We start from the raw sequence: 17,358 nt of genomic DNA on the forward strand, positions 1-17,358 counted from the left end.
CAATGTCTGGATTGGGTGGGGGAGCCTGTGCTTTGTGCCTTAGTGACTCCGAAGGCAGCTGTTAACACCCCCCCACTTCCCCACCACTTTAGATTTGCAGCAGTTGGAGGGGTGTGTATCCTACAGATTGTATCACATTGGCTATGGAGCATTGGAAGTGCCTGAAGGTGAAGCCTACCACCCGCGGGGGAGCAATATCCACCCGCCATTGCAAATGTTCTGAAGCATCCCACACAGAATTGGCAGACGTAAGCCGTATGAATGGGAATTATACAATGATCCAAGTAATAAGGTTTAAGCAGTCTTCAGGGAGTAGCAAGGAGCAACACTAGGAATGGGCTGTCTACAACCAGCCGTTAAGACAGTTTTTTTTACTGAGCTTTTTTTGAATGTGCTGGTTACAGCATGTCAAGTGCAGGGACATCTTAAGGTTTTTGAGGGCCCTGGGCAAAACCTCACTGACAGTTCACAGGCACACTCGTCCAAATTCTAAGGGCTTGATGCACCAGGGTAAACTTACACTTTTGTGTAAGTTTATGCTTTTTTTCAATTCACAAAGAAATATAATGAGTAGCATTTTTACAACTGTTGAGTCCCTGCACTCCTGGCGGAGCCTCCACACACAACGATAAGCAGTCGTAAAGATACTACTCATAAAATTGCTTTGTGAATTGTAAAAAATGTTCAAAGTACACAAAAACACATGCTTACCTTTGTAAATCAAGCACTAAATGTCTTTACAGATAGTGTTTGTTTTTTAATATTGTAACGCAGCAGGTGACTGATATTATTGCAAATAAGCTCCATGACTCCCTCCCAATTCTCATATGTGAGATCCTTTTTTTGATCTAAAGAAACTTTTATATGGATGTTGCATGAATCAGAATTACAACATTTGTCTGCAAGATGTAATAGTCTCTCACTCTTCAATCACATTAAAAAATATATTAGAAGAAAACGGTATTTGAAACAATCTGTTGAAGAATTATTCAATGGCATCAGGACAAGACTCTGCAGAACAGAGCTGGATCTCAGGGAGGCCTTAAAGGCCGGGGCTAAAGCCCCTTTGCCATTTCCTTAAAACGTCTCTGGCCAAGTGCAATAAAGAGAGAAATAACCAACAAACTATGTTTAGTATTGTTTTGTTGTTAAAGGGGCAGGGTCATGTGGGAAAACGGGACGAGGGGAGTGCATTGTCTTAGGCCGGCCAAACACACATTTGCACTGTGCTCTCTCCAGCCCAGCACTGTGTTGCCAGGCTAGAGAGAGCAGGCATAGGCTCCCATTCTGCCTGCTTACATGCAGCGCTGGGATCGGCCGCAGGGCAGGCTTGGAGCCTGCGCCTCCTATGACCAGGAAGAAGGAGCGGCAGCGCAGTAGCAGCAAGGCAGGTATGTTTTTATTTTTACTATATGTTTAAAAATGGTATTATTACCCTTGCACCCCCGCCACGCGCCCCCTCCCCCTTTAACTCCCAGCGAGTCACAACTGTATACACTTGATGATTGGCTCAGATGGCGGTAAACATTTTCAGTGAGACATACAGTCTACAATCAGCCATAATAGGCTCTAATGCAGTATGCACCCATTCTACAGCTAGCCATAGAGCAGGCCTGGGAGTCATCCCATGTTTAGCAGGGGACAACCCATAGGATGGAAAATTATACAGTCAGCTGTAGGATATGCTCGGAAAGCTGCACTCAGGAACAGCAGGGGAGTCACATTTAGGAAGAGCCATAATACAACTAGTTGTGAAATAAGTATTATGCAAGCAGCTGTAGGACTGTGTGCAACCAATCATAGTGAATGATCGAGACATTCACTCAGGGCCAAGAAACAAACAATCCAAGCACAGAGTGGGTGTAAGGAAATGCCTCCTTGGCATGGTTGCCCCCTGACTTTTTGCTGATGCTATGTTTACAATTGAAAGTGTGCTGAGGCCTGCTAACCAGCCCCCAGCACCAGTGTTCTTTCCCTAACCTGTACTTTTGTATCCAGACCCTGGCATCCAGATAAGTCCCTTGTAACTGGTACTTCTAGTACCAAGGGCCCTGATGCCAAGGAAGGTCTCTAAGGGCTGCAGCATGTCTTATGCCACCCTGGAGACCTCTCACTCAGCACAGACACACTGCTTGCCAGCTTGTGTGTGCTAGTGAGGACAAAACGAGTAAGTCGACATGGCACTCCCCTCAGGGTGCCATGCCAGCCTCTCACTGCCTATGCAGTATAGGTAAGACACCCCTCTAGCAGGCCTTACAGCCCTAAGGCAGGGTGCACTATACCATAGGTGAGGGTACCAGTGCATGAGCACTGTACCCCTACAGTGTCTAAGCAAAACCTTAGACATTGTAAGTGCAGGGTAGCCATAAGAGTATATGGTCTGGGAGTCTGTTTTACACGAACTCCACAGCACCATAATGGCTACACTGAAAACTGGGAAGTTTGGTATCAAACTTCTCAGCACAATAAATGCACACTGATGCCAGTGTACATTTTATTGCAAAATACACCCCAGAGGGCACCTTAGAGGTGCCCCCTGAAACTTAACCGACTATCTGTGTAGGCTGACTAGTTCCAGCAGCCTGCCACACTAGAGACATGTTGCTGGCCCCATGGGGAGAGTGCCTTTGTCACTCGGAGGCCAGTAACAAAGCCTGCACTGGGTGGAGATGCTAACACCTCCCCCAGGCAGGAGCTGTAACACCTGGCGGTGAGCCTCAAAGGCTCACCCCTTTGTCACAGCACCGCAGGACACTCCAGCTAGTGGAGTTGCCCGCCCCCTCCGGCCCCAGCCCCCACTTTTGGCGGCAAGGCCGGAGAAAATAATGAGAATAACAAGGAGGAGTCACTGGCCAGTCAGGACAGCCCCTAAGGTGTCCTGAGCTGAGGTGACTCTAACTTTTAGAAATCCTCCATCTTGCAGATGGAGGATTCCCCCAATAGGGTTAGGATTGTGACCCCCTCCCCTTGGGAGGAGGCACAAAGAGGGTGTACCCACCCTCAGGGCTAGTAGCCATTGGCTACTAACCCCCCAGACCTAAACACGCCCTTAAATTTAGTATTTAAGGGCTACCCTGAACCCTAGAAAATTAGATTCCTGCAACAACAAGAAGAAGGACTGCCTAGCTGAAAACCCCTGCAGAGGAAGACCAGAAGACAACAACTGCCTTGGCTCCAGAAACTCACCGGCCTGTCTCCTGCCTTCCAAAGAACTCTGCTCCAGCGACGCCTTCCAAAGGGACCAGCGACCTCTGAATCCTCTGAGGACTGCCCTGCTTCGACGACGACAAGAAACTCCCGAGGACAGCGGACCTGCTCCAAAAAGACTGCAACTTTGTTTCAAGAAGCAGCTTTAAAGAACCCTGCAACTCCCCGCAAGAAGCGTGAGACTTGCAACACTGCACCCGGCGACCCCGACTCGGCTGGTGGAGAACCAACACCTCAGGGAGGACCCCCGGACTACTCTACGACTGTGAGTACCAAAACCTGTCCCCCCTGAGCCCCCACAGCGCCGCCTGCAGAGGGAATCCCGAGGCTTCCCCTGACCGCGACTCTCTGAAACCTAAGTCCCGACGCCTGGAAAAGACCCTGCACCCGCAGCTCCCAGGACCTGAAGGACCGGACTTTCACTGCAGAAGTGACCCCCAGGAGTCCCTCTCCCTTGCCCAAGTGGAGGTTTCCCCGAGGAAGCCCCCCCTTGCCTGCCTGCAGCGCTGAAGTGATCCCGTGATCTCTCATTGACTTACATTGCGAACCCGACGCTTGTTCTAACACTGCACCCGGCCGCCCCCGCGCCGCTGAGGGTGAAATTTCTGTGTGGGCTTGTGTCCCCCCCGGTGCCCTACAAAACCCCCCTGGTCTGCCCTCCGAAGACGCGGGTACTTACCTGCAAGCAGACCGGAACCATTGCAGCCTATGCGTTTTGGGCACCACTTTGAACTCTGCACCTGACCGGCCCTGAGCTGCTGGTGTGGTGACTTTGGGGTTGCTCTGAACCCCCAACGGTGGGCTACCTTGGACCAAGAACTGAACCCTGTAAGTGTCTTACTTACCTGGTAAAACTAACAAAAACTTACCTCCCCCAGGAACTGTGAAAATTGCACTAAGTGTCCACTTTTGAAATAGCTATTTGTGAATAACTTGAAAAGTATACATGCAATTGAAATGATTGCAAGTTCCTAATGTACTTACCTGCAATACCTTTCAAACAAGATATTACATGTTAAATTTGAACCTGTGGTTCTTAAAATAAACTAAGAAAAGATATTTTTCTATAACAAAACCTATTGGCTGGATTTGTCTCTGAGTGTGTGTACCTCATTTATTGTCTATGTGTATGTACAACAAATGCTTAACACTACTCCTTGGATAAGCCTACTGCTCGACCACACTACCACAAAATAGAGCATTAGTATTATCTCTTTTTACCACTATTTTACCTCTAAGGGGAACCCTTGGACTCTGTGCATGCTATTCCTTACTTTGAAATAGCACATACAGAGCCAACTTCCTACATTGGTGGATCAGCGGTGGGGTACAAGACTTTGCATTTGCTGGACTACTCAGCCAATACCTGATCACACGACAAATTCCAAAATTGTCATTAGAAATTGATTTTTGCAATTTGAAAAGTTTTCTAAATTCTTAAAAGACCTGCTAGGGCCTTGTGTTAGATCCTGTTTAGCATTTCTTATAGAGTTTAAAAGTTTGTAAAAGTTTGAATTAGATTCTAGAACCAGTTTTAGATTCTTAAAAAGTATTCCAACTTTTAGAAGCAAAATGTCTAGCACAGATGTGACTGTGGTGGAACTCGACACCACACCTTACCTCCATCTACAGATGAGAGAGCTAAGGTCACTCTGTAAACTAAAGAAAATAGCAATGGGCCCCAAACCTACCAAAGTACAGCTCCAGGAGCTTTTGGCAGAGTTTGAAAAGGCCAACCCCTCTGAGGATGGCAACTCAGAGGAGGAAGATAGTGACTTGGAGGGAAATTCCCCCCCTCATGTCCTACTTAGGGAGAGCAGGGCTTCTCAAGCCCTGACTCCACAAATAATAGTCAGAGATGCAGGTTCCCTCACAGGAGGGACCAACAACTCTCAAATCACTGAGGATAACCCCAGTGAAGAGGACATCCAGTTAGCCAGGATGGCCAAAAGATTGGCTTTGGAAAGACAGATCCTAGCCATAGAGAGGGAAAGACAAGAGATGGGCCTAGGACCCATCAATGGTGGCAGCAACATAAATAGGGTCAGAGATTCTCCTGACATGTTGAAAATCCCTAAAGGGATTGTAACTAAATATGAAGATGGTGATGACATCACCAAATGGTTCACAGCTTTTGAGAGGGCTTGTGTAACCAGAAAAGTGAACAGATCTCACTGGGGTGCTCTCCTTTGGGAAATGTTCACAGGAAAGTGTAGGGATAGACTCCTCACACTCTCTGGAAAAGATGCAGAATCTTATGACCTCATGAAGGATACCCTGATTGAGGGCTTTGGATTCTCCACTGAGGAGTATAGGATTAGATTCAGGGGGGCTCAAAAATCCTCGAGCCAGACCTGGGTTGACTTTGTAGACTACTCAGTAAAAACACTAGATGGTTGGATTCAAGGCAGTGGTGTAAGTAATTATGATGGGCTGTACAATTTATTTGTGAAAGAACACCTGTTAAGTAATTGTTTCAATGATAAACTGCATCAGCATCTGGTAGACCTAGGACCAATTTCTCCCCAAGAATTGGGAAAGAAGGCGGACCATTGGGTCAAGACTAGGGTGTCCAAAACTTCCACAGGGGGTGACCAAAAGAAAGGGGTCACAAAACCTCCCCAGGGGAAAGGTGGTGAGACAGCCAAAAATAAAAATAGTCAAGAGTCTTCTACAGGCCCCCAAAAACCTGCACAGGAGGGTGGGCCCAGAGCCTCTTCACAAAACAATCCTGGGTACAAGGGTAAAAACTTTGATCCCCAAAAGGCCTGGTGTCGAAACTGTAGTCAGCCTGGACACCAAACTGGAGACAAGGCCTGTCCCAAGAAAAGTTCCACTCCAAACTCCAATCCAGGTAACACTGGAATGGCTAGTCTCCAAGTGGGATCAACAGTGTGCCCAGAGCAAATCAGGGTCCACACTGAAGCTACTCTAGTCTCTGAGGGTGGGGTGGATTTAGCCACACTAGCTGCCTGGCCTCCTAACATGCAAAAATACAGGCAGCAGCTCTTTATTAATGGGACAAGTGTAGAGGGCCTGAGGGATACAGGTGGCAGTGTCACCATGGTGACAGAAAAACTGGTTTCCCCTGGCCAATACCTGACTGGAAAAACTTATACAGTCACCAACGCTGACAATCAGACTAAAGCACATCCCATGGCAATGGTAACTTTAGAATGGGGAGGGGTCAATGGCCTGAAACAGGTGGTGGTCTCCTCAAACATCCCAGTAGACTGTCTGCTTGGAAATGACCTGGAGTCCTCAGCATGGGCTGAGGTAGAACTAAAAACCCATGCAGCCATGCTGGGTATCCCTGAACTGGTGTGTGTAAAAACAAGAGCACAATGCAAGGCACAGGGTGAAAAAGTAGAGCTGGAGTCTGGAAAAATGACCCAGCCTACCAAGAGAAAAGGAAAGTCAGTTGGGAAACCAACTGCAACACAGTCAGAAAAAGAGAACCTCTCTTCTCAGGAAGAAGTTCTGCCCTCTGAGGGAACTGAGCCTTTGGAGCTTGAACCTTATCAGGTTGAGCTCTTAGGCCCAGGGGGACCCTCAAGGGAGGAGCTGTGTAAGGGACAAGAAACCTGTCCCTCTCTTGAAGGCCTTAGGCAGCAAGCTGCTGAAGAGTCCAAGGGCAAGAAAAATGGAACACATAGGGTCTATTGGGAAGATGGACTCCTGTACACTGAGGCCAGAGACCCCAAACCTGGTGCCACTAGGAGAGTGGTAGTGCCTCAGTCGTTCAGAGAGTTTATTCTGACCTTAGCCCATGATATTCCCCTTGCTGGGCATTTGGGACAAACCAAGACGTGGGAGAGGTTAGTCAACCACTTCTACTGGCCCAATATGTCCCAGAAGGTTAAGGAGTTTTGCCTCTCCTGCCCCACCTGTCAATCCAGTGGTAAGACAGGTGGGCACCCAAAGGCCCCCCTCATTCCACTTCCAGTGGTGGGGGTCCCCTTTGAAAGAGTGGGTGTGGACATAGTTGGTCCACTGGAACCTCCCACAGCCTCAGGAAATATGTACATCCTAGTAGTAGTGGATCATGCTACTAGGTATCCTGAAGCTATTCCCCTTAGGTCGACTACTGCCCCTGCAGTAGCCAAGGCCCTCATTGGTATCTTTACCAGAGTGGGTTTCCCTAAGGAGGTGGTGTCTGACAGAGGTACCAACTTCATGTCAGCATACCTAAAACACATGTGGAATGAGTGTGGAGTGACTTACAAATTCACTACACCATACCATCCACAAACTAATGGCTTAGTTGAGAGATTCAACAAGACATTAAAAGGCATGATCATGGGGCTCCCAGAAAAACTCAAAAGGAGGTGGGATGTCCTCTTGCCATGTCTGCTTTTCGCTTACAGAGAGGTGCCACAGAAGGGAGTAGGGTTCTCACCCTTTGAACTTCTGTTTGGTCACCCTGTAAGGGGACCACTTGCTCTTGTTAAAGAAGGCTGGGAGAGACCTCTTCATGAGCCTAAACAAGACATAGTGGACTATGTACTTGGCCTTCGCTCTAGAATGGCAGAGTACATGGAAAAGGCAACCAAAAACCTTGAGGCCAGCCAACAGCTCCAGAAGTTTTGGTATGACCAAAAGGCTGCAATGGTTGAGTTCCAACCAGGGCAGAAAGTCTGGGTTCTGGAGCCTGTGGCTCCCAGGGCACTCCAGGACAAATGGAGTGGCCCTTACCCAGTGCTAGAAAGGAAGAGTCAGGTCACCTACCTGGTGGACCTGGGCACAAGCAGGAGCCCCAAGAGGGTGATCCATGTGAACCGCCTTAAGCTCTTCCATGACAGGGCTGATGTAAATCTGTTGATGGTAACAGATGAGGATCAGGAGGCAGAGAGTGAACCTCTCCCTGATCTTCTATCATCAGACCCAAAAGATGGCTCAGTAGATGGAGTGATCTACTCAGACACCCTCTCTGGCCAACAGCAAGCTGATTGTAGGAGAGTCCTACAACAGTTTCCTGAACTCTTCTCCTTAACCCCTGGTCAGACACACCTGTGTACCCATGATGTGGACACAGGAGACAGCATGCCTGTCAAAAACAAAATCTTTAGACAGTCTGACCATGTTAAGGAAAGCATCAAGGTGGAAGTCCACAAGATGCTGGAATTGGGAGTAATTGAGCGCTCTGACAGCCCCTGGGCTAGCCCAGTGGTCTTAGTCCCCAAACCTCACACCAAAGATGGAAAGAAAGAGATGAGGTTTTGTGTGGACTACAGAGGGCTCAACTCTGTCACCAAGACAGATGCTCATCCAATTCCTAGAGCTGATGAGCTCATAGATAAATTAGGTGCTGCCAAATTCTTAAGTACCTTTGACTTGACAGCAGGGTACTGGCAAATAAAAATGGCACCTGGAGCAAAAGAGAAAACAGCATTCTCCACACCCGATGGGCATTATCAGTTTACTGTTATGCCCTTTGGTTTAAAGAATGCCCCTGCCACCTTCCAAAGGTTGGTGAATCAAGTCCTTGCTGGCTTGGAGTCCTTTAGCACAGCTTATCTTGATGATATTGCTGTCTTTAGCTCCACCTGGCAGGATCACCTGGTCCAACTGAAGAAGGTTTTGAAGGCTCTGCAATCTGCAGGCCTCTCTATCAAGGCATCCAAATGCCAGATAGGGCAGGGAACTGTGGTTTACTTGGGCCACCTTGTAGGTGGAGGCCAAGTTCAGCCACTCCAACCCAAGATCCAGACTATTCTGGACTGGGTAGCTCCAAAAACCCAGACTCAAGTCAGGGCATTCCTTGGCTTGACTGGGTATTACAGGAGGTTTGTGAAGGGATATGGATCCATTGTGACAGCCCTCACTGAACTCACCTCCAAGAAAATGCCCAAGAAAGTGAACTGGACTGTGGAATGCCAACAGGCCTTTGACACCCTGAAACAAGCAATGTGCTCAGCACCAGTTCTAAAAGCTCCAGATTATTCTAAGCAGTTCATTGTGCAGACAGATGCCTCTGAACATGGGATAGGGGCAGTTTTGTCCCAAACAAATGATGATGGCCTTGACCAGCCTGTTGCTTTCATTAGCAGGAGGTTACTCCCCAGGGAGCAGCGTTGGAGTGCCATTGAGAGGGAGGCCTTTGCTGTGGTTTGGTCCCTGAAGAAGCTGAGACCATACCTCTTTGGGACTCACTTCCTAGTTCAAACTGACCACAGACCTCTCAAATGGCTGATGCAAATGAAAGGTGAAAATCCTAAACTGTTGAGGTGGTCCATCTCCCTACAGGGAATGGACTTTATAGTGGAACACAGACCTGGGACTGCCCATGCCAATGCAGATGGCCTTTCCAGGTTCTTCCACTTAGAAAATGAAGACTCTCTTGGGAAAGGTTAGTCTCATCCTCTTTCGTTTGGGGGGGGTTGTGTAAGGAAATGCCTCCTTGGCATGGTTGCCCCCTGACTTTTTGCCTTTGCTGATGCTATGTTTACAATTGAAAGTGTGCTGAGGCCTGCTAACCAGGCCCCAGCACCAGTGTTCTTTCCCTAAACTGTACTTTTGTATCCACAATTGGCAGACCCTGGCATCCAGATAAGTCCCTTGTAACTGGTACTTCTAGTACCAAGGGCCCTGATGCCAAGGAAGGTCTCTAAGGGCTGCAGCATGTCTTATGCCACCCTGGAGACCTCTCACTCAGCACAGACACACTGCTTGCCAGCTTGTGTGTGCTAGTGAGGACAAAACGAGTAAGTCGACATGGCACTCCCCTCAGGGTGCCATGCCAGCTTCTCACTGCCTATGCAGTATAGGTAAGACACCCCTCTAGCAGGCCTTACAGCCCTAAGGCAGGGTGCACTATACCATAGGTGAGGGTACCAGTGCATGAGCACTGTACCCCTACAGTGTCTAAGCAAAACCTTAGACATTGTAAGTGCAGGGTAGCCATAAGAGTATATGGTCTGGGAGTCTGTTTTACACGAACTCCACAGCACCATAATGGCTACACTGAAAACTGGGAAGTTTGGTATCAAACTTCTCAGCACAATAAATGCACACTGATGCCAGTGTACATTTTATTGCAAAATACACCCCAGAGGGCACCTTAGAGGTGCCCCCTGAAACTTAACCGACTATCTGTGTAGGCTGACTAGTTCCAGCAGCCTGCCACACTAGAGACATGTTGCTGGCCCCATGGGGAGAGTGCCTTTGTCACTCGGAGGCCAGTAACAAAGCCTGCACTGGGTGGAGATGCTAACACCTCCCCCAGGCAGGAGCTGTAACACCTGGCGGTGAGCCTCAAAGGCTCACCCCTTTGTCACAGCACCGCAGGACACTCCAGCTAGTGGAGTTGCCCGCCCCCTCCGGCCCCGGCCCCCACTTTTGGCGGCAAGGCCGGAGAAAATAATGAGAATAACAAGGAGGAGTCACTGGCCAGTCAGGACAGCCCCTAAGGTGTCCTGAGCTGAGGTGACTCTAACTTTTAGAAATCCTCCATCTTGCAGATGGAGGATTCCCCCAATAGGGTTAGGATTGTGACCCCCTCCCCTTGGGAGGAGGCACAAAGAGGGTGTACCCACCCTCAGGGCTAGTAGCCATTGGCTACTAACCCCCCAGACCTAAACACGCCCTTAAATTTAGTATTTAAGGGCTACCCTGAACCCTAGAAAATTAGATTCCTGCAACAACAAGAAGGACTGCCTAGCTGAAAACCCCTGCAGAGGAAGACCAGAAGACAACAACTGCCTTGGCTCCAGAAACTCACCGGCCTGTCTCCTGCCTTCCAAAGAACTCTGCTCCAGCGACGCCTTCCAAAGGGACCAGCGACCTCTGAATCCTCTGAGGACTGCCCTGCTTCGACGACGACAAGAAACTCCCGAGGACAGCGGACCTGCTCCAAAAAGACTGCAACTTTGTTTCAAGAAGCAGCTTTAAAGAACCCTGCAACTCCCCGCAAGAAGCGTGAGACTTGCAACACTGCACCCGGCGACCCCGACTCGGCTGGTGGAGAACCAACACCTCAGGGAGGACCCCCGGACTACTCTACGACTGTGAGTACCAAAACCTGTCCCCCCTGAGCCCCCACAGCGCCGCCTGCAGAGGGAATCCCGAGGCTTCCCCTGACCGCGACTCTCTGAAACCTAAGTCCCGACGCCTGGAAAAGACCCTGCACCCGCAGCTCCCAGGACCTGAAGGACCGGACTTTCACTGCAGAAGTGACCCCCAGGAGTCCCTCTCCCTTGCCCAAGTGGAGGTTTCCCCGAGGAAGCCCCCCCTTGCCTGCCTGCAGCGCTGAAGAGATCCCGTGATCTCTCATTGACTTACATTGCGAACCCGACGCTTGTTCTAACACTGCACCCGGCCGCCCCCGCGCCGCTGAGGGTGAAATTTCTGTGTGGGCTTGTGTTACCCCCGGTGCCCTACAAAACCCCCCTGGTCTGCCCTCCGAAGACGCGGGTACTTACCTGCAAGCAGACCGGAACCGGGGCACCCCCTTCTCTCCATTGCAGCCTATGCGTTTTGGGCACCACTTTGAACTCTGCACCTGACCGGCCCTGAGCTGCTGGTGTGGTGACTTTGGGGTTGCTCTGAACCCCCAACGGTGGGCTACCTTGGACCAAGAACTGAACCCTGTAAGTGTCTTACTTACCTGGTAAAACTAACATAAACTTACCTCCCCCAGGAACTGTGAAAATTGCACTGTGTCCACTTTTGAAATAGCTATTTGTGAATAACTTGAAAAGTATACATGCAATTGAAATGATTCCAAGTTCCTAATGTACTTACCTGCAATACCTTTCAAACAAGATATTACATGTTAAATTTGAACCTGTGGTTCTTAAAATAAACTAAGAAAAGATATTTTTCTATAACAAAACCTATTGGCTGGATTTGTCTCTGAGTGTGTGTACCTCATTTATTGTCTATGTGTATGTACAACAAATGCTTAACACTACTCCTTGGATAAGCCTACTGCTCGACCACACTACCACAAAATAGAGCATTAGTATTATCTCTTTTTACCACTATTTTACCTCTAAGGGGAACCCTTGGACTCTGTGCATGCTATTCCTTACTTTGAAATAGCACATACAGAGCCAACTTCCTACAGTGGGCTTGAGGAGTCACCCAGCAACAGAAGACAGTAGCCCATAATAGAGATATATTGTAATTTGGAGTTGTAGTTGGGCAGATACACACTTGCACACACTCAGTTCCACCCAGCCACCGACAAGCATGTAAAAATACTCCCACCCACCCATCCACAAGCATACTCACAGCCACCCATACTCACAGCCATCCATTCATAAGCGTACACATACTCACAGCCACCCATCACAAGCACACCCAGTCACATCCAAATACCCAAATACCCATACATTCACAAGCACTTACCTGGCCACGTCGGAGAATGTGGGGCCAACAGGTGATGGAAGAGAGAAGCATGAAAGCTCAGGAAAAAGCTTTATGTTTCAGGGAGGAAAAGAAAATAACTGAAGATCCTTCTGCCTCCTCTCATTGGCTACCCTTGTCATGGGTCAGCCAATGAGAAAAGGACCTTCCCTAATGTGTCACAGAGAGGAGTGGAAACAGTGAGACTGGCTGATTCCACCCCCACACGTGACAAGTTGGCACACGGTGCTGTCTGTAAAGTGTCATTGATAGACCGGAAGCCCTGGTCACTTTAGGACTTAAACTGGACACGGCCAGGGCTGACTCAATTGGTGACACTAGTCCACGTCATGAGGGGGTGCACTGCACTGGGCTTTGCTGGGCTGATGAGGTCACTGCCCTCAGCAACCTTGGCTCTGGCTGGCTATTCCAACAGGTGCGTGTTTGTCAGGCTGACCTTTGCTGAAAAGGTCACTTATCATGCTTTGGAAAAGGGATGGAGGCAGATCCCTGGTGCCTATAATGATGGGCCACCACTTGACCATAGTGACGGGCATTATACAACCAGTCATAACATATGCTCTGAAGAAGTCACCTGTGAATGAGTTGACGCAGCTCACAGAAGCAGGTGTGGGCAATATTAGACCAGAGCCGAGAGTAGGATGGTAACTACTCCTGTAGAAATATGTAGTAATATTAGAAACACCACCCATATCCCATCAAGGTCTGTATTCACCTCCTGGAGCCAAGCAGAGAGTCTTCTACCTCTACCTCAGAGATTACTCTTTCTCGCCTTCCTCTCTCTTCTCAACCCCAACTATTCCATACCCCTAGCACTTCCACCACTCTATTTCTCCCCAGTGTGACTATCTTCTCAACAACACATGATCAATCAACAAAGACTGCAGAAACATAAGTGTTCTGATTTATGACTTAACGCTGTATTTCCTGTACTTTACTGAAACCTGGCTCAGTGATTATGCATCTGGAATCACCCACAAGACCATACGAACTGTCCTCCAAGAACACTGGGGATGGAGGATTAGTAGTTATTTTCAAGGATACCTTGCAAGCCTGAAGCGTTCAAGAATGCGACTGGCCAAAGAGAATTACTTCTTATCTGGTACAATATCATAGGTTTGTTACTCTGCTCTGTTTTTGATCAGGACTCTGCTAGTCTGAAATAGCACTGTGGAGGTGGAAGTGAAGTCAGGTGGACTCTCTCAATGTAGACCTTGTATGAATATGTTTTAATGCAGCACGGGGTTTAGGCCAGGATATACTGCCCTGAAATGTGCATGCTTTCCACTTCTTCGACTGTGGATGGGAACTGGAATAAGAGGAGAGCTCAAACAGTGAGACTTATTGAAAAATGTGTGTGTGGGACCAAACACTGGAGTAGCAAGGCGTACTGTTGGACTGAGATGCATTGGCAGGGCATCCAGGCCACAGTACTGGAGCCCTGCCAGATGGACAGATCAGGGTCACAGTGAGGTCTGTAAGGCAGTGTTGAGGCGTGCTGGCAGGTGATGACTTAGGTACATTGGGAGAGCTAGTGGCGAGTGACTACTTGAATTGCGGGGGTGATGCAGAATTCAGGTACACTGGAATAGTTTTGTATGTCCATAACTATTAATGCACTCTGGCAGAGTTGCCTGGGTTTGTGAATAGGAGAGAAACAGTATTTGTGAATCTCTTCCAGACCATAAAAGTTTGAAACCTTTGACTACTCATCTCCGAACTCTTTGCCCCTCTGCTGAAAAACAATGCTCATTATCTTACCCTACTCGCCCTGGAGAGCGCACTAAATCCCTATTGGTAACACATGGCCAGGGGTGGTCTGCATTAACTTGATCACATTTGAGCCACTGATAATAAAAGCATTGTAGCGTTACCTTTCCCGTTAATGATACGGACCTGTAAGGTCCAGACCAGCCTGCAAAATGCTCTTAGCTACTTTTGGTTAAGAAGCAAGGACTAGCTCAGAGCCGTGGGACAGTTGTCGATCATTTAGTGTCTTCAAGGTTGGGTTGTTTCCCAGCGCCCTCTAACACAGCCCTGTTCTCTCTCCACACAGCTGAGGTTTGACGTGGTGCCGAAGACCGCAGGTGGGTGTGCGCGTGCGTGTGCTTACCCTCTTTTCAGGGGTCTCAGGCTGTCCCGTGTCAGATCGAGTACCTCATTCGACACCAACACGGATGCTGAGAGTAAGCAATACTGCAAGCAGCTAGAATGTAAACAAAGAAACACGAGAAGATAAAATCCACACAGCTGACTGGGACAGCTTGAGATCTCTGTAATCTTTTGAGCTTGGTGTGAATTACATTTACTACAGGAATGCTGCGTGACTAAATTTCGGGTGAGGCCAGGGCGCGGCTCTCCGACTAACATATAAAAAAAAGTCATATTCATAAAAATAGGAGCATGGTCCGTGTTCGTTTTTTCCTCTCCGTTTTCCTTACTAAAACCCATCGCCCTTTTCAAACTCGAGTACGCCATTGTTTCTCGTCATGCTCCTTATCTAGAGAAAGTTCTGTTTAATTTCTGAGGATTCGTACATCATACTGCGATGGAGCAATTATTCACAGCCTCTGAATATCGTTGCAATAAGCTTTTTACATTTTGCTCTGATAAAGTTGGCATAAGAATCAAGATGGCGCTGACTGCTAAGACTTGTTCTGCTTCGTTCACCTTTTTAGCGTCTAATTGCTAAACACCACCCAATTAAATATGTTTCTTCCTGTTTCTGTAGAAGAAACCTTTCAACTTCCTCAAAAAATACGTCTTCTATTAGCACTGGCTTTCGGCTTCTTTTCAAAGACATTTTTTGCACCTTGTATCCCTTCTGTCATCAAAGCCGCCTTGGGCTCAAGCTATCACCACATCTCCGTTAAAACAAGCATTGACAAAGCCAACATGTCTGGCAAGTTGGGGCGCAGCTTAACTTTAAAAAAATCTTATTGCAGGCATATGCCACCAAAATAAAAAGAAGACGAAAAAATGAAACATGCTGCCACCTAAACATGGAGGCTGTATACGTACAATTTATATATTTTTTAATAATATAACGTAAGGGTGCTTCCAGCCACAGAGGTGTACTTTAGGTATAATGCACATTGCATGGAAACATGATTTTACTTGGTATAATAAAATCGTACATTTGGCCATTAATTACTGTAACCTGAACACATAGTGTAAACAGAATAGGATGATAAAAAAATTAAAAAGTGTAAGGGTGGAAAGAAAAAAAAACACTGGAAAAGTTAAATATTGTCCCACTATCCCTTGCACTGAAATGCATTTATTTGTAGGCGGATTTACACGTGATAAGGATAATTGTCCTCACTCATATTACAAAAAAGTTTCAGTTGCTGAATTGTCTAAACTAGTGCCCCATGATGTAAGCTGTGTTGTGGGTGGAAGCAAAATGGGAAATGGCACTGCCAAAGCCATTCAGTCCTGAGTGCAGATCGGTTGGCTTCATCAGTGCTTGTTTGTTTTTGCCATTATTTTATACGTTATGCAAAATACAAGTGGTGCCTAAGGTTTAGGCTTGGGGAGAGTTTAAACAGCGGATGTAAATTACTGGACTCTTCTCAGGCATTCCAAAAGGCAGTTAAGTAGGTCAATCAGAGGAGTGTTTAGGAGAGGTGACAGAGGGCTCCTTGAAGGCCAGGGAGTTCCCCCGTTCATTCCTGACCCCTTGTTCTCCACCCGGGCTACCCACCCGCAATGTGAAATTCTGCGGTTTTAGCAGAATTTTAAGTGCTGAGGCTTTCCACCCTTTTCTCCCATTCCGAACCACTGTTATGTCTCTGAACAAGGCTCACTGATCGCAGAGGCGAGTTCTCGTGGCTTCATGCCTTTCAAGAGAAAGAGAGAGAGTCTTTGATTCTAGTGCTCAGTGCACGATGAGGAGTTTTCCACTCCACCGCCCAACAGTGAGGACTTTGAACCAGATTTTCTTGCAGTATTTCAGGGAAGCAAATTTATGCATTCAACCATGTCTTCAAAACGACAAGAGCATAGCTGAGAAGATGTTACCTGTTTCCAGTGGAGTTGCTCCTTTTAATGTTATTACATATGCTTGACATTCCCAAGAAGTAAATGCTCAGTTCCCATTGAGGATGATCATGGAGTTTAGTGCTCAGTTCACATGGGGGAGACTAACGGGGTAAATGTGTAGTACATATTGGTGCTGCTTGGTAACCTCAGGGGATGTTCCACGTAAAACAGCTAAAGCTGTTTAAATCCCTACAAGTGTAGCATCCCTTGTTGCTCCAGAGTAAGGTGAATAGGACAATGAGCATCTTCTAGACTGCTGTGATAACCTAAGAAGAATTGCTTGGAGGAAGAAGTTAACCTTGCTTCCAGTCTGGTTTGTGCCCTTGAGGGAGAGTGGCAACCTGCCCTGTGTTAGCTGCTTACAGTCACTCCATGGAAAATGTGATAATGGAAACCATCTTATTGTCAAAAACAAGACATTCAGGATGTGATATACAGCCCAGGAGTGTTTCAGGGCAGAGGTGCCCCAGGTGCTGGATCTGTTTGAGCTTTCAGAGGGTCCATGAGCAAACCTGGTGGTGCTGGTTCAAAAGCAAGAGTTGAAGAAACAAAATTCCAACATAGAGCCCAAAGAGACTATGTTGTTGGGATGAAGAACAATGTTGAGTTTCATGAATGGACAAGCCAGTGGATGAAGTGGGTGCTATAAAGATAATCAGTGAAAATGATCTGACATTACTCTTACATTTGGTGCCAGGAAGAAGACAGTGTTCCTGTTTAAGGGCATTAGCCAGTTCG

The 17,358-nt window shown here is 47.7% G+C and overlaps 1 protein-coding gene across 2 annotated transcripts in view; it reads left to right on the plus strand.

Moving 5' to 3' along the window:
• LOC138266665 (peptidyl-prolyl cis-trans isomerase F, mitochondrial-like) overlaps window positions 1–17,358 on the plus strand; it is a 49,315-nt gene that overhangs the window by 25,442 nt on the left and 6,515 nt on the right. Inside the window, exon 2 of one of the 2 annotated variants that reach the window (XM_069215469.1) lies at window positions 14,633–14,663. The exons of the other annotated variant lie outside the window; for it this stretch is intronic. Within the exon in view, the coding sequence (XP_069071570.1) occupies window positions 14,633–14,663 (31 nt within the window). The remainder of the gene's footprint in view (window positions 1–14,632; window positions 14,664–17,358) is intronic. 2 annotated transcript variants of the gene reach the window in all.

This window comes from Pleurodeles waltl, chromosome 11, assembly GCF_031143425.1.
Source record: "Pleurodeles waltl isolate 20211129_DDA chromosome 11, aPleWal1.hap1.20221129, whole genome shotgun sequence".
In the NCBI taxonomy this organism is placed as follows: domain Eukaryota; kingdom Metazoa; phylum Chordata; class Amphibia; order Caudata; family Salamandridae; genus Pleurodeles; species Pleurodeles waltl.